Source organism: Perissodus microlepis, chromosome 13 (genome assembly GCF_051167445.1).
Source record: "Perissodus microlepis isolate ML-2025 ecotype Zambia chromosome 13, ASM5116744v1, whole genome shotgun sequence".
NCBI lineage: Eukaryota > Metazoa > Chordata > Actinopteri > Cichliformes > Cichlidae > Perissodus > Perissodus microlepis.
In genome coordinates, this window is record NC_140473.1 from 12,945,167 (window position 1) to 12,972,207 (window position 27,041).

Below are 27,041 nucleotides of genomic sequence, written 5' to 3' on the forward strand. Positions count from 1 at the left end.
AGAAACACTTCACATTTAAAGCAGGTTTATTTGTCTTTTTTTCCACCTTGAGCTTGGGGAGACTGACTGGTCCTGTTTGAACTATTTAGGGGAACTGTTAAAAAAGGAGAGACTAGTTCTAAAGCATTGTAGTTGCTACAACCTATAAGCTGCAAATCGTGCTGCAACGTACAGCTGCCACACAAATGTCCACTCTGCATGTTCCACATGATGATGCTTCCCGTGAATCCGGCAGATGACGCTGTTGCTGTGCCTCCAGGACTCGGCATCATCCAGAGCGCAGCACTACCTTTTAATGTTGAGACAGTGTGTGCTGTAAAAACCAGGCAGGCATGTGTTTGTGGTGGTGGGAAGAAGCAGGACGATGCTACTTGTTTCCGTAAGCCTTGGTGAGGATTTGGATTCACAGTAGCTGCCCTGCTGCATGGCCCTGAGGATGTACGGCGATGGAGAGGGCACTGTGTGGGACCGGGTCGGACGGCCCCATCGGGACTGTATGTGCTACCTTGGACCTCCTACCACTTTAATGCCGCTGTAAGACATTTAAACTTTTACTAACGCAGTGAAGCCAATCGATAGGAGGCAGGACGACCTGTTGCGCACTTGATTTCATAGCTACAACGATCAAATAAATTGCCTTTATTGAGCTGAGATGTAAAAAATACAAAAACATATCCAAATCCTGATTGATGCGTTATATTTAACTGCTTTTGCTGCCTCGTAGTAATTGTTTGGAGCCATATTACAATTCTGCAATGGTTATACGGTCTGTGCTTTAAGAGATGTCTGCACAGGGGCACATTTTCCACACCAATTTTCTCTGAGTGGGTCAGTAAATCATGTTTTGCTGTCACATTATGCCAGTAGAAGCTGTCAGGTCGTCGTTACTTTTTGCCAGGTACTCCATACAGCAGAGCCATAGTAGTGCAGATTTCGACCGTTCTTCTTTGTGGTGTACAGACGGCACCAAGTATGCATCTCCTTTGCGTGATAAAAGCACATTTGTTGTAGGGTAGGCGCAGTTTTGTGGTCCAGTGCCTACATGAAGCTGTCACAAATGTCGCTTCTCCATCTCTACAAATCACTCGAGATCGATTCATTAGTTTCACACTCATATAAGTCTATAATAGGCGCTGCACAGTGCATAGTATACAACAAGTGCAGGAGCAGTCACTCTTGCTTAGTGTCTTCACAGTGTTGCCGCGCGCAGGGCCACTGAAGGATGATGATTTCTGTACTGTATGAAGGAGGCGTTGCAGCGGCCCTTAACCCCGGTCTCCGTGGAATATGCAACACCGACTTTCCTGTTTTACCCAAGGAGAAGTCTTACATCATCGACTCATATACACGCTTTACGGACCCACTTCCCTTTGCCAACTGGCCTCACTTTGTCTCAACACCCCTTGTGCTCTCTTTCCAGCGGGATGCGCAAGTCACCCGACGTGAGCCCGAGAAGGCTTTCGGACATCAGCCCTCAGCTCAGGCAGCTCAAGTACCTGGTGGTTGACGAGGCTATCAAAGAAGACCTCAAATCCTCCCGCTCAGTTGAGGACATCAACAGCGCGTCGATAGAGGAGCGAATATTGCGCATCACCGGATATTATGGATATCAGCCTTGGAGTGCAAGCTACAAGAGTGAGTTACACCTGGAGCTGTTACATTTCTCTAGCTGTCATGAATGGAGGGGTTTATGTAGTGGCCAGAGAGGTCAGGTAGCCCAAATATAAGTACTACCAGATTATAAAGTCCTTCTTATCTTGGACACTGGCTTGACTTTCAGACTATGCTAATGTTCAGTCTTGACAGATTTAAGACCAGCCTGATGTGTTCCCTTCAGTCCAACCCTCTGCTTCCCTTATGGTGACTCGGAACTTGGTACTATAGCATGCCCAAGCACTGTACACTATGAGGCCTTCACAGAGAAAGCTCATCAGTCGGCATCTTCGTTATTATTTACACTAATATGAATGCAGTTTTGTTCCATTCAGAGAATTAACTGTTAAAGTCTGTGTGTCTGGTTGCTGCAGAAGGCGGAGCTGATGTTTGCTTCAGTGGAGCTGGCTGAGCTTGAAGTCAAACAGGGAGAATTTTGCTCAGAGCAATTGATTCTTTGAAGAAAGAAAAGTTGCTAACGTGGCTTTTATTTTCATCTTTCATTTCCTTCTCTGCATAGCTTCACTAGATTTGCATATTTTCTTTTACACAGAACATCAATTGCTTGTAACTGCTCTGTAGCCTGTTACTGATGATGGCTTGATGATGTGCTGGATTGCAGTCTTGCTTCACCTGCTCTGTGGCCTCCTGGACTTCCTTGGCATGGTAGTGTCATGACAAACCAGTTTCTCTCCATTTATCTTAATGAATGTTTCACTGGGGTGACTATTTAGTATATAACATTATGATGACTGACACCAAATAGCTGAAAGGCACTTTTTTGTAAATTTCACAAGAGACTGCAATGTAAATCAGCTGCAAGGCTCCTTTAAAATTCACAGACCTATGGCCACCCTGAACTCAGAGCACTATAAAATTCAAAAGACAGCTTCTCTTCACATTCAGATATATCCTTACAAAATAACATCTATATAGTATGAAAAAAAATATGCATGTTGATCAAAGGGGGCATGTGAGATGCTTCAATTATTCAAATAAAAAGTTTCAGGTAAATAATGGAATAAAACACAGATATCAATAACTGACTCTAAGCAAATTATTTTTTTTTAAAAAAGTCCCACATTTTCTTCATAAAATCTTACCATCCATCCTTCCATTTTTTTCTGCTTATTCAGTTCATGGCTGCGGTGAGCGTGGGGTAGGGGGGCACCGAAGCCTATCCCAGCTATGCTGGGGCGAGAGGGCAGGGTACATGCTTGAACAGGCCGCCACTTTATCACAGGGCTAACATGCAGAGACAGAGAACCATTCACACTCAAATTCACACCTATAGCTAATTTAGAATCACCAATTAAACTAACCCAATGCATGTGTTTGGGTGTGGAAGAAAGCAGGTGAAAACCATGCTGAACATGCAAGGCAGAACGGCAGCAGCATGGGTTCAAACCCAGGACTTGCTGTGAGGCGACAGTATTCAACATGGTGAGTGCTAACCCATACCAAGAGTAAACAAGACAATAAACAAAGACAAAGCAAATACAGAGAAATATTGGTCTTTAGAGCCTTATATGCATATAGCAGTAAGCAAAAGTCTCAAGCCTCCCTTTATTTCTTCTTCATTTCAATCATTTTGAATTTATCTTGTCATTTTTTAAAGTGGTCTTAAGCAATATTCTTCAGGATTTCTTAAAGTTTTTCTAGGTTTTGGTTTTGCTTGTTTGCTTGTTTTTCTTTGGACATTGGCTATTATTTGCTCAGTTTCAGTCTAGTTCACATATCCAAACATTTTTTTGTTTGTTTGTTTGCCACACCTATGAGTGAATAAAAAAGCACCTATCTCAAGCAATGAACCAATTTAAAAAAATGTATTTAGACACTTTGTTTCTAGCAGCCTGTTTCAAATCACATATTTATATAAAACCCATTTTGCAAGCAATGTTTTTTGTGTGCAGGTGACTTAAATACATCATTAAGAACTATGATTTAAACAATTTCAGCATTTCATTCTGCTCTATACAACTGTAGCTGCATAATTTTAATGTAATGTAATTATAATTATAGTAGCTGTTCTGGAACGACATCACTAAAAATTGCTTGTTAAACTGGAACTGTTTTTATATCAATTGAGTGGTACCACAAATTCGATTCTTTTAGCTTTCTTCTGTTTCTGACAAAGCAGTCCAAAAGTAAAATTATTACAGGCCAAATCAATACAGCCTTCAGATCCTCTGACACCACCATGTCGCAGGTGATTTTCGTGGGGACAGAGGTCCCACTAGCCATCCTTTGCACACAGCTGCAGGCTACGTGTTGATCGGCGAGCAGCTCAAAATCTGTAGCTAATGGCTAAAGAGTGGAGGACTGATGCTGAAAGCAGACAATTTCAAGACAGGTGGGGGGACTGAGTACATCTCAGCAGAGTGCAAAGAGTTGCCTGTTTGTTTCATTTACCACCAGCCTTACCAAACTGGCACATGTGCTCTTTAACACAGGAGTGAGCAGAGAGAGAGAGGGAAAGAGAGAAAGTGGGAGCTAGTAGTAAGGCATGACTCAGGCTGGGAATGAAAGCTGTGTGTGTGACTTAATTGATCATAGCAATATCCTGAATATGAGTCTGCAGGGATCACACACATGCAGGATGCTGTAATAGCCCTCTGAGAATTACTGCATGTGCAACAGAGCACAGCGTGAAAACCTTGCTTGTTTTTCAGGCCTGGCTCTAAGTTACTTTCCTGTTAGTGGTGTACATGCAAACTCACACTAGACACATTAATTTAGTGTTTTGCTTTTGATGTGTTAGATGCACGTAATTTAGTTTTCCACTTTATTCCTTATTAGGGTGTGATGGAGCTACAGCCGGGCTGTGTTTGACACGTGTTGATGTTCACACTTCATGCTCGTCTGGCTGCATACCATGTATCTTGAATCTCTTTTTAACTAATGTGGCATCTTTCACTTTAACCTTTTGTCAAACACGTAAATACCACTAATCAATTCCCCTCTTAGTGAAGATCAACAAATCGTTCCATTTTCCCTGCTTGGGATAAAAACACACTTACTCCGGCCACAGATGGAGAAATTGATGTCTGGATCAAAGGAAAGGTCACTGGTTACTGGGGAGAATATATTAAGCTGTGATATCTACAGTCAATACATCATCATAAAAATCCCAATTTTTCTATGCCTATGGTTTTTAGTAGGAAGTCCATATAATTGTGTACTTTGTAACTCAGATTAAAGAAGCCGTTACTGGACAACACAGAAAGGAAAAAGACACTTTAACCAACTTCCTTTGGAACAAAGTGGAAGAGCAAATGTAGTCTCAGCGCTGCAGACATATCTTTTGACTTACCGCACTCATTTATGTGCACCACCAAGGGGCATTGCTTCTGCTGACTTTGAACAAAATATGCATTTATAAAACCTGCCCTCATCATGATTAATTAAGCGTAACTGAATGTCCTCTTCTAACACTGATTAAAATTTTGAGTGAAGAGCGACTCCCTGAAGCAGAATAACTCTCAAAGGTACAAGAAAACTTTATTAAGAGAGTTCCATTGCTTTCTTCTTTACCTCAGGAGCCTGCGAAACACACGCTAACAAAAAATAGACATATTTTACTGCTTAATACCATTTAAACCATTTTAAACTAATTTTTTTTTTTTTTTTTTGCAGTTACTTAAACTTCTTTCACCTTTGCTGGATATATAAAATGTGCTAAAATGTGAGGTGGTAGCTTTTGAACATGTTGAGGATATTTTAATGCGCCATCATAAAAAGAGAGTTTGCTTGCTGCTGCTGCTCCTTTCAGAGTTTTGCTAAGATGGGTTTTCCAGGCGTAAGTTTCATCTGTTCGTCATACTTCATCCCCACAGAGAGAAGTGCTGTTCTCTAAGATTAGACCGTTTCTTTTTCTGAGTAATTGCCTCCTTTGGTTTCTCAGGTTCCACAGAGAAGGGAACAATTTGTCAGACAAACAGACTTTGCTCTTTCTTCTAATATACTTGCACTATCTATCACAAATGTAGTGTCCCCTCTGGTGCAAATTTAGAGCTTCACGAGGCATGAAATGAGGTTAGATTCTATTTTGAGCTCAGGGTTTGGGCATGGTGAGACACAAACGCTGGAGCAGGTTGGAGAAAGCGCAGTCTATACGCATATACAGATTCGCTGCTCACTGTAACAGGACAGCTGGAAGGGGTGGGCGAGGTGTGGCTTTACTGTGAGAATGACTCCTTTCAACTCTCTGGAAGCTGAGGGGAAAGATGGAAATAGTTATGCAGATGCACTGTCTCACCTGCCCAGCTGCCTATGGATGAATGCAGCTTGCACACTAGCTTAAAACTCCTAAAAGACAGCTAAAGATTTCCTTTCTGCATTAGTGTTCAACAAATGATGGAAGGCGTAAATGCAGTAAATGCAGTAAATGCAGCTTTCAATCAACAAAGCAAAAAATAGACATAGTGTACTTATCCTTAGGTTGCAGCAATGTAGGGACCAGACTTTGATATCAGCTGATATCAAAGTCATATTGTTCATATTGCTCTATCTGCAAATGACAATTTATAGACTTTGTCATTTCACCAATTTGTTGTTGGAAACATGTTCAAAGCTGCTGTGATGAAGAACTGACGCAAGAACCAACAAAAATGTAAAACAAACAAACAAACAGGGGGAAAAACTGGCATTGGCAACTCTCCATCACATTTTGCACGTCAGCAGTGATGTCGCCCCAGAATTGGTGCAGTCCAACTTTTTTTTCTTATTTTAATATTTTATTTCTTGATTTTTATCCTGCCACAGCATACACAAACACACCGACACTGCCAGACACTAAAATACAGACGACTGAAGATGTTGTGACCGCCATGACAGTATTGCCATTAAAGACATTATTTCATCTATTAAGGTGTCCAAACCCACCTGGCCATATGTTCAATTCAATTCAATTTTATTTATATAGCGCCAAATTACAACAGCAGTCACCTCAAGGCGCTTTATATTGTACAGTAGATCCTACAATAATACATACAGAGAAAAACCCAACATTCATATGACCCCCTATGAGCAAGCACTTTGGCAACAGTGGGAAGGAAAAACTCCCTTTTAACAGGAAGAAACCTCTGGCAGAACCAGGCTCAGGGAGGGGCAGCCATCTGCTGCGACCGGTTGGGGTGAGAGAAGTAAGACGTAAGTACAATTCAATGCAGAGAGGTCTATTAACACATAGTGATTGAGAAAGGTGACTGGAAAGGAAAAACTCAATGCATCATGGGAATCCCCCGGCAGCCTACGTCTATTGCAGCATAACTAAGGGAGGATTCAGGGTCACCTGGTCCAGCCCTAACTATATGCTTTAGCAAAAAGGAAAGTTTAAGCCTAATCTTAAAAGTAGAGATAGAGATGTGAAAAAGTAACTGTCCCCTAAACCTAATAACTGGTTGTCCTAACCTTGACCCAATCTTTTTTGCTGAATTGTTTGAATTCAGTCACATTGAAGGGTTTTTGAGGATGGACGACTTGTTTAAGATCATATCAAAGCAACTAAATCACATTTAAGGTCCGCCTCCCAAGCCTTCAATGTTTTGAACCATTCACAGGTGGACTTGCTGGTTTGTTTTGGATCATTATGATATATATTTATATATACCATCTCATTAATCCAGTGTGATAAGGTGCTTGGAGAGATAGACTTCCAGTTTAAAAGAATAAGCCACTTGGCATCATTCCTAGATGCAGAGCAATGTGGACGTCAGGTTAAGAGTTTCACCACAACAGCCAAAAACCACCAAATTTTGATCAGATTTAGTCAGTCTTCATTTTTATGTAGAAGTCTTGTCCACAGATGAGTAAAACGGGTTTAAGGTTTTGTCTTAGAATTTTGAAAGGTACTCTGGGAAAGTCAATCATTAGCTGGAAAAAATGAATAAATGAAAACAGATTTTTCTTATTTTATTCTCTGTGCCAAGTGGAACTATCACTGTGAAACCTCAGCTTTCTCCAATCCTGTAGCCCCTGTTCAGGTCAAGGGACTCGGCTCACAGAGCAGGCACGGGTCGTGATCGTGCTCAGTCGAAGGAGAACATCTGTTTACAGATTCACTATTAAATTTCTGCCTGTTCACATGCAGAGTCATCCACAAAGAAGCATAAAGGGGTAACAGGAAATGAGAGGGCAGCAGAGCAGTGCTTAGGTAAACACTGGGTACCCTGCACAGCTTCTTCTGTGAACTATTCTTCTTCTTTTGTGCATTCATTATTAAAACACTGCTACATGTTTTAGTGATATGCATAACATAGAACACACTATAAAAAACCTAGATACCCAGAGGACTTTAAAATCATGACATATTTATTATTTTATTATGTAAATGGTCTAACAGTGGAGCATGTACAGTATTTATGGGTTTGAAGCAACTATTAGATCGTTGTGGTGCAAATGCCAAAATCTGGCATGTTGCTACAGTGGGATTGTTGGCACGCGCAGTGGGCTTTGCTACAATTCTGGGTATTTAAGAATCTATAACAGTGCAGTCTTACAAATTACCAAAGCAGCAGAGGCATTGTGTCTGCAGGAGTACCAGCACTTAACAGCAAATTACCCCGCTCGGCTCTCAGTCAGCCAAAGAGACTGAGAAATGAAGAGTAAAAAGAACTGGCTCACTATTCAGTCCGAGAGACATTTCTGACAGTTTGTCCTTATTTAAAACAAGGTATGTGTATTTTTAACACCGTTTTTTGGCCTGATTCTGTTGGAATATATCAGGAACACATTTTTTATTTTGGTCCAACATGATCTAATTGGGCTACAGCCAAAAGTTTCAAATTGCTGTCCCCGCGCAAAACAATGTCCCTACTGTGTTTCAACAAAACATACGTTGACTCGAATGTTTCTAGTCTTACGTTGCGCCCAAGTGCTGCAAGCAAAAGCTCCCCTGAACAAGTGTATTTTTGGCTTTTTACCATCTCCAGTACAGTAGATGCAGCTCCTCTTGCGTAACATCGCATCCATAATTGAGGAGGATGCATAGATCATCACACACCTGCTCCTGAAGTCCAGCTTGTGCTTATTGAACGGGTGGCGCTGCAGTTCAGCTACTGAAGAAACACTTTGAAGATGGGAAAAAAAAGAAAGAAAATCCAATCTTGTCTCTGCTCTCAGTGTCATCCAAAGTGGTGCAGATTACTGCAGAGAAGTGGTGGATGCAGAGGAGTAAATGAGTGTGCAGGTCCAGTGGGTTTTGACATAGTATAGTGTTAGGATTTGGTGCTTCATGCAGAGGGACTCAGAGAGAGGAGAGAGTTTCAAATGTATTGCATGCATGTGCGGTGTAGCTGTATAGCTGTTGTTGTTGGTGCTTGTGTTTTAAAGAATTAATCCTGACGACAACAGCCCAAACTGAAGTACAGCTGTAGTGCTCGGTTCTCAGTGCTCGCTCTTCCTTGTAATGGAAATCCTGCCAGTTGAATGCCAAATCCGTTCTGCTGTCACCCCTTTCTTCTTCTCACTCCTTTTATCTGCTGTTAATTAGAAGTTGGGAAATGATGACTCCTACCTCTGCGTAATTAATCCAGGGTCTGCTGTGGCCCTGCACAGTGCATCATTGTCTGCGCTGGCCATAGAAGAGCAGTGCCTGGGAGCCGGAAGAGCAAAGTGTAAATGGGGTTGTGCGAGTAATTAGGAGGCTTATTTTGGGCAGCTTGATATACAAAATGAATACAGATGGCAGCTCGTAACACTGATACACAAACACAACGGTTCAGTAACTTCTCCAAACCACAACATGTTGATACATTGGACTTGTGTTTCCACTCACTCTGCTCATTGCCTTTAGACATCATTAAAAAACTGGTGCCTCATTAAAAAACAAGACTGGAATTTAATCTTGATGCTTGGCACAGATGTAAGAGTCAAGAGTGAAAGTGTGGAAAACTTAGAAAGGAAGAAGTTCCTTCTATATGTCAGTCCTGTGGTTTTAGGGAGCAGTGTTATATCTAGTTATAAAAGTCCTGGACTGTGTAATATCCTGCGGCCTCTTTTCTCACCTCTTTCCATTTCTCGGTCACATTAAACAAAGATTCCTTTAATTTTCTGCCGGTTTTGCATGATCACCACATTATTCTCCCCAGTGCTCACTTTCTTACTACAGTCAGGCCTAAGAGTGCCATAAAATCCAGCAATGACTCGGAGAAGTTAGTTACATACTTGGAAGAGAAGTATGTCTCAAAAAAATTGAGGAAAACATTCAAGCTAGTTGCAAAACAACTAACACAGTTGTATTTTTTTTTATCATCTTTGGAATATTTTTTAAAAAATCCAATCTTTTTCGAAACACTTAGAGACACGAACGTGCTCGTACGTGCTTTTATTTCTTTGCGCCTTAGCAGAAAATCTGTTGAACGACTGCAGCTGGCAGGCTTTTAACTAGAACAAAGAGATGGTATTACATCACTCCCCCTCCCATTTTGGTGTTTTTACGCTGTCTGCCAGTTTGTTTCCAAATCAATTTTAATACATTGATTATCTTTGAGACCCTACGTGGCCTTGCTCCCAGCTACACGCCTGACCTCTTAGCACCATATGCACTTTTGTTTTATTCTGTTGCTCTTGTAAAGCACTTTGTCACATGGATTTTGAAAGGGCTATATAAATAAAGTCATTATTATTATTTTTATTTATTAATTTGTTTTAATGGATCAAACAGCTATGTACTATATAAACTGCAAAATTTAGATTTTATATAAAAGATAGTTGTAGTCACCCTGACATCACCCACTGGCGGTCTAATATGTTAATCTAGCATAGAAACATATGAGAAACGTGTTTACTGAGGCAATAAAGTGAGATCTAATGTGCTTTCTAACAAAAAATACATAAAACTGTGCTTTCGCAACCAGATAAGTGCTCTCTGCTGCATATTAGAAGGAATGCAGGTTCAAGCCGCTTTCACATTGTCATTGCATTTCATTGCAGACCTGGAATTGACCTTTTTTTGCCTAAAAATGAGAGGAAAACTAAAGTATCAACCAACTAATAAACATGGTTAAAAAGTTATTTTCCTGAGGATAAGAGAGGTAAAAGGAAAGGATGGATTTTTAGAAGTGGAATCACAAAATAATAAATATATTTGTGTATGTACTAAAATACTGCAAGAGTTTTGAAAACCTTCTTTTGTGAGTATAGTGGCCTAAAGATAATACTGTAGATAAATATATTACATGTGGAAGTACATTTTTAGCCAGCTTCCAGGAGCAGGACCACAGTTAATACTGTCATAAATCTATAAATGCCTACTTGTCCTGCACACCTGCTTAATCTCAGTTTAGAGTTTCCTACCTTCCCCCTCCCTGACTCTTTTTTTCTTTCTCATGGGGGGATTCCCAGCAACACTTGGCAGCTGCATGCATCACTTCTCAGCATCACACTAAAGTCTGCTTCAAAGATCAGCTGTGTGCGAGCATTAAGGCTTTATCAGTGAAAAACATGCAGTAATGTGTGTCATCTACACCAAAAACAAGGTAATTATCCAATAAGCAGAAAATGCGAAACGAGCCCGTTTACCGCCAGCGAATCAAAACAAAGGGCAGCGAACCTGCTGAACACTGTTGTGAGCACACTATCTACACACTCTGTGCAGTTTCTCCAGGGTCAGCGCTCCTCTCATCTGCATTAGTGAGTCACGTTAACCAGAGGCACACAGCAAAGAGCTGATGACTCATTTTCAAGTTCTAATTTGTGTTTGTTTTAAACCTGATACTTTGTCCCCGGGAATAAACACAGATGTTGATAAATTGCATGAAGTATTTCAGCAGGATAAAGGGACAGCTTTTAAAGGTCATAGCTGATTATGATCACTTTAAGTAGGTGAATAGTAATATTGTGCTTGAGTGTGCTAAACTGATGTGTTGCTGCAGATATACGGTCAGTATTTAACTGTTTGTTAGAAATGGATACAACTTTGTTGATCATTAACATCGGGCTGTGAAACTGCATCATTGCAATCAAGACTGTGTGAAGGGACCGGTTCTTATAAAGCGCTTTTCTACTCTACTTGAGCACTTTTATACAACATGTCTCATCCACTCATTCATAAGAATTTTTTTCCTATCTAACATTCACACACATTCATACATAGAGCATCTTGGGGTTCAGTATCTGCACAGGTTCTCCTAGTTTTGAGAGCACAGTTACATCAAACCTTATTATACAGATTAAAAATACAGTATTTCATAATGGATCTGTAGTTTTTATTTGGCAGCATTGCTGATTTACAAGCAACTTAAAAATGCCCAACGACTGAACCAGTTATTGACTGACCTTAGCTGTGGCATTGACACACTTGGCATCGCTTTACCATACCAGAGGGCGTTATATGTTTGGATTACATACGGTCCAGATACAAGACTTTGCTGGTAGCAAAGATGCACAAAGCCATGGCCATATAGTTTATGGTGCATGATTATGTAACACACCCAAAGAAAGATTCTAGGTCTGACCAACCGTCTCAGTCGTGGGCAAAAAGATGACAGTCAATAAAATTCTAAAAGATAATTTATTGACAAAAAAATATCAAGAGATAAAAGATAAAACAGTCCAGTGTCCCATTTATGAATCATATAAAAACACACAGTCCCAAGGCCAGAGCCAGCTATGCCACACGGCCAGTTGCACTCCACGTGTTGCCTTTAACAGGGTTAGAAGTTGTCCTTGGAGACCCACCACCCTGCAAGCATATAGCCAGTGGTCACTCCAGCCTCTGCAACTCTGCTGCCTTTAGGCTGTGGCATATAATAGGCCCTGGCCTGCACAGAGAGACAAAACGACACCTTCAGTATAAAATTCATAGCGCAAAACCCCTCCATCCCAAACATATTTGATTTCATCACATTACATACCTGCACAGAGAGACAAAACGACACAGCAGTATTTGTAGTGTGGGCTGTAAGTAGACCAGTGTATCAGTGCAATCAAGTACACCTGCCTCTAATTAGTCCAACCCCATTCCAGCCATTGGCTCACCAAAAATGTGACACACACACACACACAACCACTCCCAACCCAGTGCAACTTCACACAATAATATGGAGCTGAATTAACACAGGCACATTAGTCTACCATGTTAGAATTATCCACAAAACTAAAGAACCTTTTAAAAAATGCACTATTATCTATTTTCTGGCACTGTAGTCATGCAAAATCTGCGTACACCTCTTTCCTATTTACCTATTTAATGTGTCTGGAAGTTATTTGTTATATATGTTAATGTATTTGTGACTGAAGCTTTGTAACAGAGAGAGAGCTGCAGTTTTATTGCACAAATGCCAGTGATATACTCTTGAAACTTGAAGTGCAGCCACTCCCAGCCACAAGTTCATCTGGCTTAGTGTCTTTACTCTTAAAGAGAAACTGGTCTGTACCATCACTGCTGTTGATCTCAGCATACAGTATGACACTTGAATGCATGTTCTGTGGTCTTTTGCAAGGGAAAGAACAGCTATGAATGCTGCAAGGTCTGGTAAACAGACTCATTTGGCACAATGTTTATTTATCAGCTGGTCTCAGCTGTGCTTTCTGTTGTCTTTAAAAGATGGCGAACAGTTAGTGCTGTGGGGCTGGAGGGTTGTAATCGTGCAGCCCGGGGGGAAGCAGGGATCAAACATTACAGTGAAAGCACAAGGAAGCTGTTGCAACTGACGGATAATTTTTCATGCTAACACTGTACATCACTCTTCACAATGAAGCAGCTTCTTTGTCACTTTTCTCAATCCCAGGATTAATGGACTTGTTTGACATTTTGGGAAATTTGCATACTTTTTTTTCACCTAGGCATAAAACCCCACATTTTCCTGCCTCTGTGTTTTGTACAGATTTGTTTACACAGACATCCGTTTGGGTAATCCTCTTACCTGACTCTTAGGAAGAATGCGAGTAAGCACATTTCACCAAATGTCAAACTGTTCCTTCCAGTGTTACCTGATGATACTCGATGTGCAAGCTACTTGTGAATGTGTGAGACAGACTTGCTTCCTAAGAGAGGAACAAAAGCCACGAAAAGCCTGAACAGATCTGTCAGAGAAAAAGAGCGTGCTTTGGAAGAATAGCAACAATAAAGACTAACAGGATGAATCTATTTCTATATCTAGATGATAGAGACCCCTATACACCCTGCATAACGTGTGATAGGCCACGGGCTATGATAGGCCAGCTAATGGGTGTCTCTGCAAGAGAAAATGATCACCGCTTATCACTGGTAAAACATTTGACAGCTGATTCCTTTTGTCTAAAATTGTTCAGAGGGGAATAATCATCAGTGAGCACTGCACAGGCAGTGCCTTTAATCTGTTTTGAAAGCGATATTTTGGTTTTATGGCCTGCTTAGAACGAGATCTAATTACCGTATTACAAGTTTGGACTTCAACCAGCCGAAAGGTTCAAATTAAATAGAAGGATGGCGGTGGTAAACTGAAATAGATAAGATTATACAGATGTAACACACTTATAAGGAGCACGCTGCTGTCAAGGCAAGTCTCTCAATCTCCTCTTCCATGTCACAGATTATTGGCACGCTCACAGGAGTATCACTAATGAGTGAGTGTAAGCAGTTGATTTTCTGTGGACTCTAGAAGCTATGAGCCACCAGACATCCAGCTATCTCCCTGGTTTCTCAATGAGTTTCTCAGTGATGAACGATAACCCAATGTAAGCTTCGAAAACTCCCCAGATGACTGGTTTTTATGAGTGTTGCTGTGCTTTAAAGTCTCAGTGCAGTATATTAATACATAATTGAAAGAAAATGATCTGTACTGTGATTAAAGCAATATCAATGCATCTCAGTTGTCTTTAAAACGTGCAGAAAGATTCAGTTTTATGCAAAGTCTGCACAGGGGGGATTAAAAAAGTATCTTCCTTGATTTGGTTCAGATGGTTTCATCTGAACTGAAACTTTTTGGTGTCTTCCAAGAAAGTCAATTTTCTGTGAGAAACACTCTTCTATAGCATAATGGGAGGATTTAAGTATTAAATTAAGAGGTCTGTAATAGCGCTGTAGTTGGATGGTGAGAGATGCGATAGCCGAGGGAGTGAATCTTCTCCGTGCATGTCACTATAAGTCATTATTATAACCTTCCAGCCCTCAGCGTACAAAGTATCCAACGCTGGGTCAGGAAATCAGGCAATTAAAGGAGCTGCGGACGTGGATCAGAACTGACAGCCAATGGGGGAGCGCAGAAGGAGCCAGGAAGGCTTAAACCTCCTCTACCCTCAGGGAACTGACTGGTCCACATCTCTCAGCCCACTACATGTACAGAGCAGCTACTTAATCAGAATGCTTATTCAAATCAAAGAAAGCAAAAGCCTCCATTTGCCCAAGTATCACACCGTCATTTAAAACCAGTACTCTGACAGATCAGTTCACAGGATGAAAACTGTGTTGAGAATTTGCTGCTATTATTGTTTCCTGATCAAGAATAAATATGGTAACATTTAATGAAATGTGCAAAAGTCTCACGCCTTAATTTCTTTATATTTTGTTCCCAAGGAGTCAGAATATCTTGTAACTTTTTAAAGTGGCCATGAGCAATAGTTCTCCAAGCTTATAGAGGGTTTTTTCCACATTTTTCTTTGGACATTGGCTACTTTTTTCACTCATTTCAGTCTAATTCTTGTACCTGACCATTTTCAGAGGAATTTGAGTTTTGTTTTCCTTCGTTAAACAACTTAACACTGACCTATGAATCCCTTAAGCATGGAAAAAGTAACTCAAAGGACGGACCAATCTTGTGTCTACACCTAACAGACAACTTAGCAAAGAACCAATGTTAAATTGTATATTTAAATACCTGCAAACAAGCATGTTTATTTAGTGAAGCCCATGAAAAATGACAAAGATAAGACAGTTTAACGGGCATGAAGGAGAGTCCTAAAGAATGATATTAGCGAAAAGCTTCATATATTGGCGTGCCATGTGGACAAAGGAGAAACAGCAGATGAACAGTATCTAAAATGAACTCGAGAAATACGCGGGACACCTCCAGGGATCTGCCCTTCAGTTGATCCATCTACTGTTTGCTGAAGCTTCATCAGAAATGGTCTTGAGTCATGAAGGAAATCAGGGAGAAAAGGGCGAGGTATTGCAAATTACACAAGAACTGGATGGAAATAACAGTCTTGTGGAGTGATGAATACCAATATGAAATTTCTGGCTCAAATATTTGTTAGTATGTATGGTAGATTTTTCCACAACACTAAATGGAACACCACCTTGAAAGCATTTATTGGGCAACAGCTTAAATTTTCAGCATGGCAATGATCCCTAACATACTGCCAATGCAGTAAAAACATACCTGGGGGGAAAACCCCCCCACAGTGTAGCAATATTAGTAATGGACTGGCCTCTCCAGAGCCTGGAGTGCAACAGTATTAAATCAGTGTGTCATCATCTTGACAGAGAAAGGAAGAAAAGGCAGACAACATCCGAAGAAGAGCTTTGAATGTCCTTCAAGCAGCCCGGAGAACTATTCCTGAAGACTACTTAAAGAAACTACAAGAAAGCTTGGCTAAGAGATTCAGTGCTTTTGCCTTATTTATATTCTGTATTTCCATATAGGTTCCAGCAAAATGCTGCACCTATTTCCCATTTTCCTAGAGAACTTTAGATTATATCAGTTTAATGATTTGTGCATTGAGGAGCATAGTGTTTAGGACAGGCTATTGAGTTTACTGAGTTGTCTGCTATTTTTAAATAAGAGTTTTACATTTCCCCAGCTTGAAAATGATCATTTTATATCCTGGCTAAATGGCGTAAATGGTCTGAAAATCAGATAAGCCCTGAAATGCAGCGCACCTCTCTTTCCTTTCCTCAGCTTGAATCCAGGGTAATTACTGCAAAGAATGAAACATGATATTTTTCGCATATCTTTCTTACGCTACGCTTATAATGAGGAGACTACCCTGTAATAAGATCTACTTTCAATTGAAGGATGAATTGCCTCATTTAGGAAACTCCATCAGCAGCTGATGAAGAAAGCAGCTCCTCCATAAATGCTATAACACGCACACAAAGCTGTGCATTTTACAGCTATGGGAACACAAAGGCATCAAGCTCTATTTTTGTCCAGCACTGACTGCTCACTCACTGACTGGCTGCTCTCGGTGTTTGAGGTTGGAGTGAAAAAGGGGAGCTGGAGGAGAAAAAGAGTGTGAATATTACACTGATGACAGCACGCACACCTGCTGGTCTTTTGAAGGCTCTCCAAACACCTTCTGCTGTAGTGGATGGGATGATAGGTTTTGCTAGTGTTCAGAAAACCAGTTTGATCAGTGGTGAAAGCGATCTAGCTGGACCCGGCAACTAATCAACACTTCAAAGACAAAGACTAACAGATCAGAAGCTAAATAATAAATCTCTTTTTTTCGTTTGGCCTCTAACAAGAAAACACTTTTCCCTCCCTGGGAAAGGCTATTATATTGTCGCTGCTGCAACTGACAACTGTTTTTAACTGCTGCTTTCTGTTGTTTGAGCCTGTTCCCCGTCTTTGCATTATTAACCACAGACGATAGAGTCCTATGCCCAGTTTTTGTGAGTCTGTCAGGCTCAATTACGTTCAAGCAAATCACCAAATCTGGGTGTAATTGAGGTGTAGAGTCTCAGGTGTATTGTTTCACTATTATTCTCATTTTGTGCCGAGGATGCACGCACAGCTGTCGGGAGTCTCCATCGCGCCATTTGGAACAAAGATGAAGATTAGTTGAATCCCTCATCTAAGGTCTCATGTTAAAGGCTGTTTCTGTCGGAGCACCGAGTGAAAGTTTTCAACAGGTTCTCCATTTCATATGCAGGATCCTAGGCTTAGCCGCTGATTGTCACTGTCATTTAAAGCCGATGTGCAGGATATGACTGGCAGCGAGCCAGGGTGTTTTCTAATTTGCATGTTTGGGGTTTGATCCCCTGCCTATAAGTGTTGAGGAGACATAAATAACTCCTCACGCTTTCTGCAACCCTTTTAATCGACTGTGGTTTCCCAGTTTTTCAGTGCTGCATGTCAAATTAGAGAGAGAGGGTAAAATGCTTATGCTTTATGCTTGAGGGATCAATAAAACTATATCAAAAGTTCTGGGGATAAAAGACAGTCAGCGAAGCCTTATTTTGAAATTCGACTTGCCAAACTCTATTCATGTTATAATGAATCTTTTATTCAACTGCAACTTGGTGTAAAATAACTTTCTGCGTGCCTGTGCATGAAAGCTGCTGATACATGAAGATTCCTCACATATCCAGGGTGCAACAGTTATATCTTATATATCCATAATGTACTTGTTATTTCTTTATTACCCTGTTATGCAGTTTTTGAGTTAGGGATATGATATCTCTTATTTTTTTATTTATTATTATATTTTTTTTTTATAAGCAAAGGTGAATACAAACATGAATTGTCTCTGGAGCTGCAGTGTGATATTGCTTTTTTCTCTGTGCCAGACTGTGCTGCAACCATATGTGCAACATTTGATTAACATCTACTGTGTCAAGCTGTTTCAATTAAGCTGTTTGACCTTTTAAATACATTTTGCTAATACCACATTTGGCTGCCAATAGAGTAAAGTCTAACGTTATGTTCTTTTTTGGTACTGAAAGCTGTAAGGTTATCGTTTATTATATGTATATAATTGTTTTCCATTTATAGAAACTCATTAAAATTCATCTGTCTCTGTTTTATTGTGTCAATCTGGAGTCTCTGTAGCCTTAATGTCACCTCACCTCAATGTCTGGTGGAAAAGAGAAAGAAACACAAACCCTCAAATACAAAATTGGAGTGATTCCCTCACAGCATGACAGAGCTTTAACCGTGTCCCCAGAAAGGACAAGAAAGTGAGTACAAAGAGCTGACATGGCTTTCGTTACTATTTTTACCTGTGTGTGCCTGTGTGTGCATGTGTGTATTAATTTAGGATCTTGTCTTTTCTTCACCGTGTGCTAAAGGTGTTTATTGGTTCTTACACAAGTGAAGTGTACAGGTTATATGTGTGTGTGTCTCTGTCTGCTGTTTCCTGTGTATGTGGGTCACTTCATCACTTTTTTCTTCTCCACTGCTGGGCTGTATTTGGATTTCTTGGTCATTTTTCATCCACAGCTTGAGCAAGTGTCATTTATGTATCAGCGAGTAGACGTGGTCACAGTGCCCCCTGCAGGCGCGAGGAGCACTTTGCAACGTGAGGATGTTACTGAGCGTCTAAACAACTGTTGTCAAATCAGTTGTCAGCAGGCTAATCTCAATATTTTCAGTTCATTTATTATTTATACATTAAAACGGGAATTTAAAAACACTACATGGCAGCATTATATACAAAATATGCTATTTGGTGCATGCATTTAGAGACTTAGCTTTGGCGTAAGAGCTCATAGCCTTGAAATAATATTCAATTTTTTAACAGTTTTATGCTTAATAAAGGCTCATGTATAATAATGTTTTAGAATTTCATGCCCACGCGTTTCCGGTTTGGGTAACAGCCTGATATGAATGCAAGTGGCAACGAGAAGCTTTTGGAAATGCTGCCCCGTAATTACAGCAATTTAGAGCAATCTGAATAATTTCAAGCACTGCGGGATAAGTGCAGTCAAAAGAAGAGCAGCTTCAGCAAAAATAGCTGGTGACAGCTCGGAAAATGAAAACGCATTAAAGGATATTTTTTTCCTGTTTTTTCTCTTTTTTTTCCCAATTAAACACCGGACGGGTTTAAAATGAAAATCAGTTTAACATGTCCCAAAGTTTACTTTTTTCCCAGCTAAGCTACCCAGTAAGGTTTAGAGAGGAATTAATCATACTGTAACCTGACAACAGAGGGAGCCAGTGCCATTTAGTGGAGGTAAAATATCTTTCTCAGCAGACATAAACCGTCTCCTAAGGGAAACTTCTCACTCTAACCGGTAAGCGTGGTACAAGGATTAACGTCTCTGCTCATGTAGTGCGTCATGGTTAAATAACTTCCTCGAGCAGAGGAAGAAAATACAATCATGCAAATGATGAAACCAGAGCTCGTGGCAGTGGTGAGGCAACCTCAAACCGAGGTAACCTGCTCTTTTCATCAGTAGCTTTGTTAAGAAATGTGATGAAGATGGCAGTTAGAGACTAGGACAATAGAACCGGATGCTGAAAGCCATTAAAACAGATGCACAATGTTTCTGTAAATGAGAATAATAACAGTGATCTCATTAATAATATTAAGCTCAACCCTCAAAAATGCCTTCTTTACGTCCTGCTTAGTGGCCACACACCTGAAGCAGAAATTGAAGCTGAACCAACATTACAATGCCTACTGCATCTCTTATATCCTGTTCTTGATTTCAGTGATGTTTGCCATAAAAAGATGAATGCTTGTTTTATTTCTGTCACTGTCTGTCACATTTATTATACGTGTAAATAACAGATGGATTGTTATGTAGGTGAAACAATATCAATTCAGTTCAGTTCAGTTCAATTAAATTTTGTTTTTAATAATGTCAAATCACACCAGCAGTTGCCTGAAGGCTTTATATCGTAAGGTAAAGAATCTACAAAATTATGAGAGAAAACCCCCAAAAATAACATGACCCCCTATAAGCAATCACTTGGCAACAGTGGGAAGGAAAAACTCCATTTTAAAAGGAAGAAACCTCCAGCAGAACCAGGCTCAGGGAGGGGCCATTTCCTGTGACTGGTTGGGCATGAGGCGAGGGAGACAGTGTGTGGAGGAGAGCCAGAGATGAGCAATAACTAATGCTTAAATGCAAAGTAGTGTAAAAAGGCATGGAGGGTCAATGGCTCAGTGCCCTCAGCAGTCTAGACCTATTTCAGCATAACTAAGGGAGGATTCAGGGACACCTGACCCAGCCCTAACTATAAGCTTTAACAAAAAGGAAAGTTTTAATCCCAAACTTTAGAGAGGATGTCTGTCTCCTGAATCCAAAGGAGGAGGTGTTTCCACAGACGAGGGGCCTGAAACTGAAGGCTCTGCCTCCATTTCACTGTTAAATACTGTAGGAACCACAAGTAAGCCCGCAGTCTGAGAGTGGAGTGCTCTACTGAAATGAAATAGTACTATGAGGTCTTTAAGACAAGGCAAGACCAATTATGTATTAATAAGCATAAGAGTCAAGTTACATTTACAAGTAACCTTCAATATACCTGCCTTAGCATCAGTTTAAATTTTCCTAACTGGCATAAACATGTAGTAGTGGCCCAAATCCTTCGTGTTTCACCACTGCCCAGTGTGCTGGGCTGTTTACAGGATTATAAAACCTTTTGGTGTTCGTGCACAGCTGCACCACAAATAAGACTTTTACACTTAACATGTGGTAAACTTGAAACATCCTTAATTAGGAAGGAGAAATGTGCTGGCAGGAGCTGATTCCTCTGGTGGGATGTAAATTTAATGGAGACTCACTCTTCCTGATTAAGCGTGGGCCACTGGGACAGAGTGTGAGTACAAGTGCTATCACTGGGTGGTACAACTTGACGGCATTTAAGAGATGCGGACGTACTTTATTAGCTGTGGTTGTAATTAAGAGGTAGTCCCACATTTTAAAGTGCCTCCCCGTCTGGCTCTCTGTCTTCCAACAGTGTTTTGAGTGGTTGGAGGTCATAATCTCTTTGACCTGTTTACAACCTTTGCAAAGTGCTAGTCAGACTGTTAATTTTGGTTTGCAAATGTTATTGGGCACTAATAAGCTGCTGAGAAATTAAATGAATAAAGTAAATATATTTGAATTTTTATGTAATTAGGCAGCTTTGATGTAATCATAAATAGATAAAGAACCTACCTGATATCAGGATAATAGGATAATCAAGGTCACATGTGAGAATATGGGTTATTAGTTCTATCCATTTTTGTCAAACTCTATGATTATTTTTCCATAACTTCAGTAAAACAAATCATCCTGCCAGCCAAAAAATGAACAAGTCCACTGAAGAAAGATGTTGTGTTTGCATACTCTCAGACTGCACACACATTGCTACTGTGGGGAGTGCCAGACACTGTGGATGGCAACACCACAGATGCTTAATTATGTGGAAGCGCTGGATCAGAATATTATTGTTTATTCTATCATGAAATATTTATGGCGCTTTTGTCCTGCATAGAGAAAGAAAAGCAATAAGACTGCAATGCACCGAGGCAACAAGGGATTTGCGAAATCCATTAAAAATCATTTTGAATTTATGTGTTGTGTAAACACATATTTTCAATGACTTTCAGTCTGTATTTTAACAAAAATGTCCCTGCAGCTGTGTTATTAGTTACACTATGGCAGCAGAGATTTATAGTCCCAAGAGTGTATCTGAGATTATGTGAAAGACCAGCACGAGCCTGTGCTGCCAAGTAGCTCTGCAGTGTCACAAAAACAGGGAAAGTGGTTTTGGCAGTGGTTTTCTAATTCTCAGAGGACCCCACTAAGGCCATTAATCCTGTGAATTGCCACTGTTTGCGGTACCTCGACAGCCACTTGCCTTTAGAGATGAGCTGTGTCTTTCTCTGAAGATGTAAAGGACCTCAGAAGAGGGAAAGTTAATTTGACTTGACCTTTCCGGTGCTGGGAACAAGCTGTTATTTAGGACTCTATGCCACAACCTCATCTTCTGTTTCCACACCCTGGGAGGTATTATTGCATAGCAAGACATGCTCTTTCAGGTTTGTAATGAAGTCCCAGCCTCTATGTTTGCTGCTTTGCCCCGTATTGTTCTCTGATAATCAGGAGTTAGAAGTCACCTGGGAGACAGAAATGGGAAGATTTTTTTAAAAACGGAAACAAAGAACAAAAACACAGCCAGTACTTTACATCAATAATAATGAATCATTAATATTTATGGCAACATTAAATTTAATTGTCCTATTTTTTGTTTGTTTTGTATGTGTGTGTCTATACCCCGTTATCTTTGGGTGTACTGTGATTGCGCTCGATCATTTTAATGAAGTGGAAAAAGTTTGCAAAAAAGTGAACCTCTGGAAATTATCCAGTTTACTGCTGAATCATGAACCATCCCTGTGACGGCATCTAACACAGCAAGTTTAACTTGCAACATTTTCCACCTTTTTCCTTTACTTTTGTTGTAAAGACATTTAACGACATGAATAATCTTTGATATATATTTAGGAAAACAAGTGCAATTTCAAAAGCACGTCTCAGCTTTTCTACATTATTAGGAAATGCTGCTGTACTAAACCAAAGAAACATGTCAGCGCAGCTCTTTTGGCTTAAATGTCAAGAAATAAAAGTGCAAAATTACAATACTGGCAGCTCATTCAGTTTTTATTTTCAGTACTTTGTCCTGTAATGAAAAAAAATTAAGTTTTCTGTTAATTCACAGGAAATGTCCTTTTTCATTTTTATTTTGAGCTACTAAGGTCACAAAAAATGACATTTCCCATGGTAAATGGTAAGAAAATGGTTTCTGTTATTTGATGGTTTATCTGTTACTTTTTTACTTTACTGTAATGTACCAGGCTGTGGCTCTTTGTCAGTAGGAAGATTGTAAAACTGACCATAATAAATTGACAGGCTAGTTCTGGCTCCTGGGTCATGCGTTTAATAAAATTACATAATGAACGGCATCACGTCCTTTAGGAGGTTACTGGGCGCCTCCAATATTCCCTTATTTCAGCAAACTGAGGCTTTCATGGTGTGAAGACAAGGAATTGATTTGTTTTGAATCAGGGTTTGCAGTGTCATTGGATAAGGAAATGCCGTTAATAAATCTGGCAGTGTCTGGCAAAGATGCACTACAACAGCTTGGACTGTCTGTAAGAAATAAAACAGCTGTGCACAAATTAATCTGGGCACTTTTACTCATGCTGCCACTGTTACTTTATTTAGGTCAGACAAGAAATCATTGAAACTTTTACTCTTGGACACCTTTTAGCAGTCCGAGTCAATCATCTTCCAATATCAAGTCCAACTTGCAGCTGTAGTCCTTGAATGCATTATCAGTGAAATAGATTTCCACACCACCTTATTTTACTCCTTCCCATCCAGCTCCAAGTTTACACAGTCTGGAAACTGTAAAAGGAGTGAATACATGTTATATCAAGTAGGGAGTTAATATCAAAAGATTTGCTTCTTGTTTCATCTTAATCCAAAGCAAAAACTGCCCTTTGGTTATGAAGGTAGGTCAGTTTGTTCCCCAGAGATTCTGCTTCAAACTACTTTCCTGTTATTTTTGCTGGCTACAAGGAAAACTTCTAGCTGGATTTCTGTGTCTTCCTTGCATAGCTGTAGATGTTTTCCCCAAGACCACCACATTTTTGGGGGGATTGCAGTATCTCATTTCTTTATATTTTTCTTCCAAGTGGTGACTTTTTTGTGTAATTTTATGAAGTGGTAACCCCCCAGACTTTCTAGAAGCATTTGGAAGTTTTTCTTTGGACATGCTGTTTTTTTCACTCATATTCCGTCCTGGCTCCTGTACCTGACTATTTTCAGAGGACGCACAGTAGCTTGGTGGTTAGCACTGTTGCCTCACAGGAAGAAACTCGTGCGTTTGCATCTTCTCCCTGTGTCTGTGTGGGTTCTTTCCAAATACTCCAGCTTCATCCCACAGTCCAAAGAAATGCATGAACTTAGTTTAATAGCTGATTCTAAATTGACTGCAGGATGGATGAAAAGGAACATAACTCAAGGGAAGATCTGGTGTTGTGCATATATATAACAGGGAATTTAACAAAGAACCAATTTTGATTAGTTACTTTGTTACCAGCGGCCTGTTGCAAAAACACTCAGTTTGTTCCAATGTCTTTAGTTGAATCTACAGAAAATGCAAAAAGATAGCACAGTTTAACTGGCATAAAATAGTATTTTTGCACCAACAATTGATTCCCGAAGAGCTAATAGTTAAAAATTGGCATGTCTTTGCGTGCTGCACTGTGTGACCTTCAAAAACATAAAAAAAATCAGACAACTGAAAGATAAAAAAGAAGTGGCAGGCCTAAGTAACAAGTGAACAGTATCTGAAAGTAACAAAGAAAAAAGGAAACAAGAAAAAGTCCAGTGAATACCTGACACAGGATGTGAGACGAGGGAGAAAATTCTGAGTTATGCCAAATTACGCAAGAGCTAGATGTAAAATCTGTGATATATCCAAATTTTAAATGATTGTCAATAAGTATGGAGGAGTTCAGGAGAGAGGTACAACAGTGACTGTCTACTATGTTTCAATAATTTGCTACATGTATTTCCCAATTTCTTAGCAAAATATACAAAAATGAGTGGAGGCTCAAGATTTTTGCACACTAATGTATGTGTTAATGTTGTTTTAGATCAAATATTTCCCTGATCTTTCAACACACAGTGGTGTTTGATGCTGCTAAACTGTGTTGTTTGAGCTGGAAAATGGCTACTGTAGCTTCCCCCATTATTCAACATGAATAAACAAAAGGAAGAAAAGTACAAGCCGCTCTTTGGAGCACACTAGAACATTCCTGCGTACATGGAAGAATAATCGCCTCTCTTTGCAGATCTGCTTCTTTTAGGGATAAAAAGGATTCATGCGGCTGTGTTGTTGCAGGGACAGGACCTCAAAGGATTTGGCTTTTTACGTGCCGTTACAGCTCATGCACACTGATTGCTGTAGATTGTTTGTTAGAGAGAGGGAGTTGTCATGTGGTGTCTCAGAGCATGGACTGGTTTGATCCTCCTCCGTGTTTGCAGATAAAAGTCTGTGAGTCACTGACTGGGATCTGTTAATGATCTCACCCACTCCACCTGTTTCCACCTCCCTGTCTTTCCTATTGGTAATAACATGTATACAGTCTCTGAATCATCATGTCTTTAACACACAAAGGTACCGAGAGCTGAAAACATCAGCTCACAAAGACATCTGGCAGCTGCAGAGCCTTAAACACACACACCACAAACACACACACACATACACACTGTGGAAATTTTTACTGTGACACACAATAATATAATTCACAGGTGACATGTTTATAATGTTTATCCATCAAGCATCCTGTTCTGCTCTTTTAGTTCATTCACGGTGAGCTCTTGCACTTCATCCATTAGCCCTCATCCGCTCTCCCTGACATTTCCCTTTTTCAAACCCAAACACAGGAGGTGTGTGTAGCAGTGGAAAATAGTAAAGGATCCAGTGGATCCAGTGCAGCATTTCCAGTGGTTGCTGAGGGATGCCAGAATGCGTCTGGGCAGAGTGTTTTTAGAGCTCCCTGTCCTAGTTAGCCACGGTCAAGGGATTGTTGCTTGACTGTGGATCTAAAAAGTGAATTATTCAGCACAGTTTCCTTTAGCTGGATCACACTCACATATGAAGAGCCTCTGCAGACACACACTTGTATGTCTACAAAGACATTAACTCTGATAGTCACAGGGATCAGAGGCACTCTCTGATAAGTATGGAGCTGGATAATTTGAACCGCTGACAGCTCTTCTCTGACGTATCCACCAGTGGTTGCTCAGGAATAAAACACAAGAAAAACATGGAATGACATGACACAGATACACTGAGGCACAATTTCAGCTGACCAGCTGCTGCAACAGCAGCAGTTTAAGGACAGCTTTCAGTTTAAGAGAGTTATGAAACACACACAAGTCTGAATTGTCACTGCAGGCTTTAGAGCCAAGTTTTGTCGTTGATAGATCAAAAAGACAAGAGTCCAAGGAACTGGAAATGGTTTCAGCGCCTCTCGTTCGTTCACCTGAAGAAGAATCCAGATATCCTCGGCTCATTTCTGTTATCAGAAGAATGCAAACGGTGACGTCTTTATCAAATCATAGATGTGACAAGCACAGAGAAGAAGTATTAGGAGAACAACTTCGGTCACTCAGTTTATTTGTACACCTATCTGCTAATATGGTAATGATATGCTACAATATAATGTGCAATTTATTCATGGCTATGTAATAACAGGTGCAGACCATGTGCATTTACGTAGGTATCACAGTGTTCTTAGTTTTCTTAGGTAGACGCTGATATGTCAGCTTGGTATCAGTGCAACTTATTAATTATTAGCCCTGACAACACCAATCCACAATAAGCTCATCAGTATCTGGATGGTTGGGAGATGGGAAACTAGAAAAGAAAAGACTGGGTGGGTGCATTCCTCCTAAGAAGTTTGCAGTAAATGCAAAAACATGCAATTCCCTGTGCAATTTTGAGATTACATAACCTTAAAGGCAATTCACAACTAAATCACAAATAAAAATCATGAGCATGTAAAACCACCGCGTTAAAAGCCCATCAGCAAGCTGTATTACAGAGATACTGGAAGCTTCATTAAGCTTTAATTGTGAGGATTTTACTTCATCAAGAGGGGAAAAAAACATCATATTATTTAATTATAATCATGAGCTATAGTTGCAGTATTTATAGACTAAACACACCCACACCAGCCTCCCACTTAAACTGTACTGGTCCCTTCATATCTGTCACACAGTCCATTTATAGCCC

The 27,041-nt window shown here is 40.1% G+C and overlaps 1 protein-coding gene across 1 annotated transcript in view; it reads left to right on the top strand.

Annotated features, from left to right (window-relative positions):
- Positions 1 to 283: 283 nt before the first annotated feature.
- Positions 284 to 27,041, top strand: part of slc35f3b (solute carrier family 35 member F3b) — a 53,086-nt gene continuing 26,328 nt past the window's right edge. The window contains exons 1-2 of the mRNA XM_084947666.1: positions 284 to 534; positions 1,421 to 1,635. Coding sequence (XP_084803792.1) covers positions 425 to 534; positions 1,421 to 1,635 — 325 coding nt within the window. The 5' untranslated portion in view covers positions 284 to 424. The remainder of the gene's footprint in view (positions 535 to 1,420; positions 1,636 to 27,041) is intronic.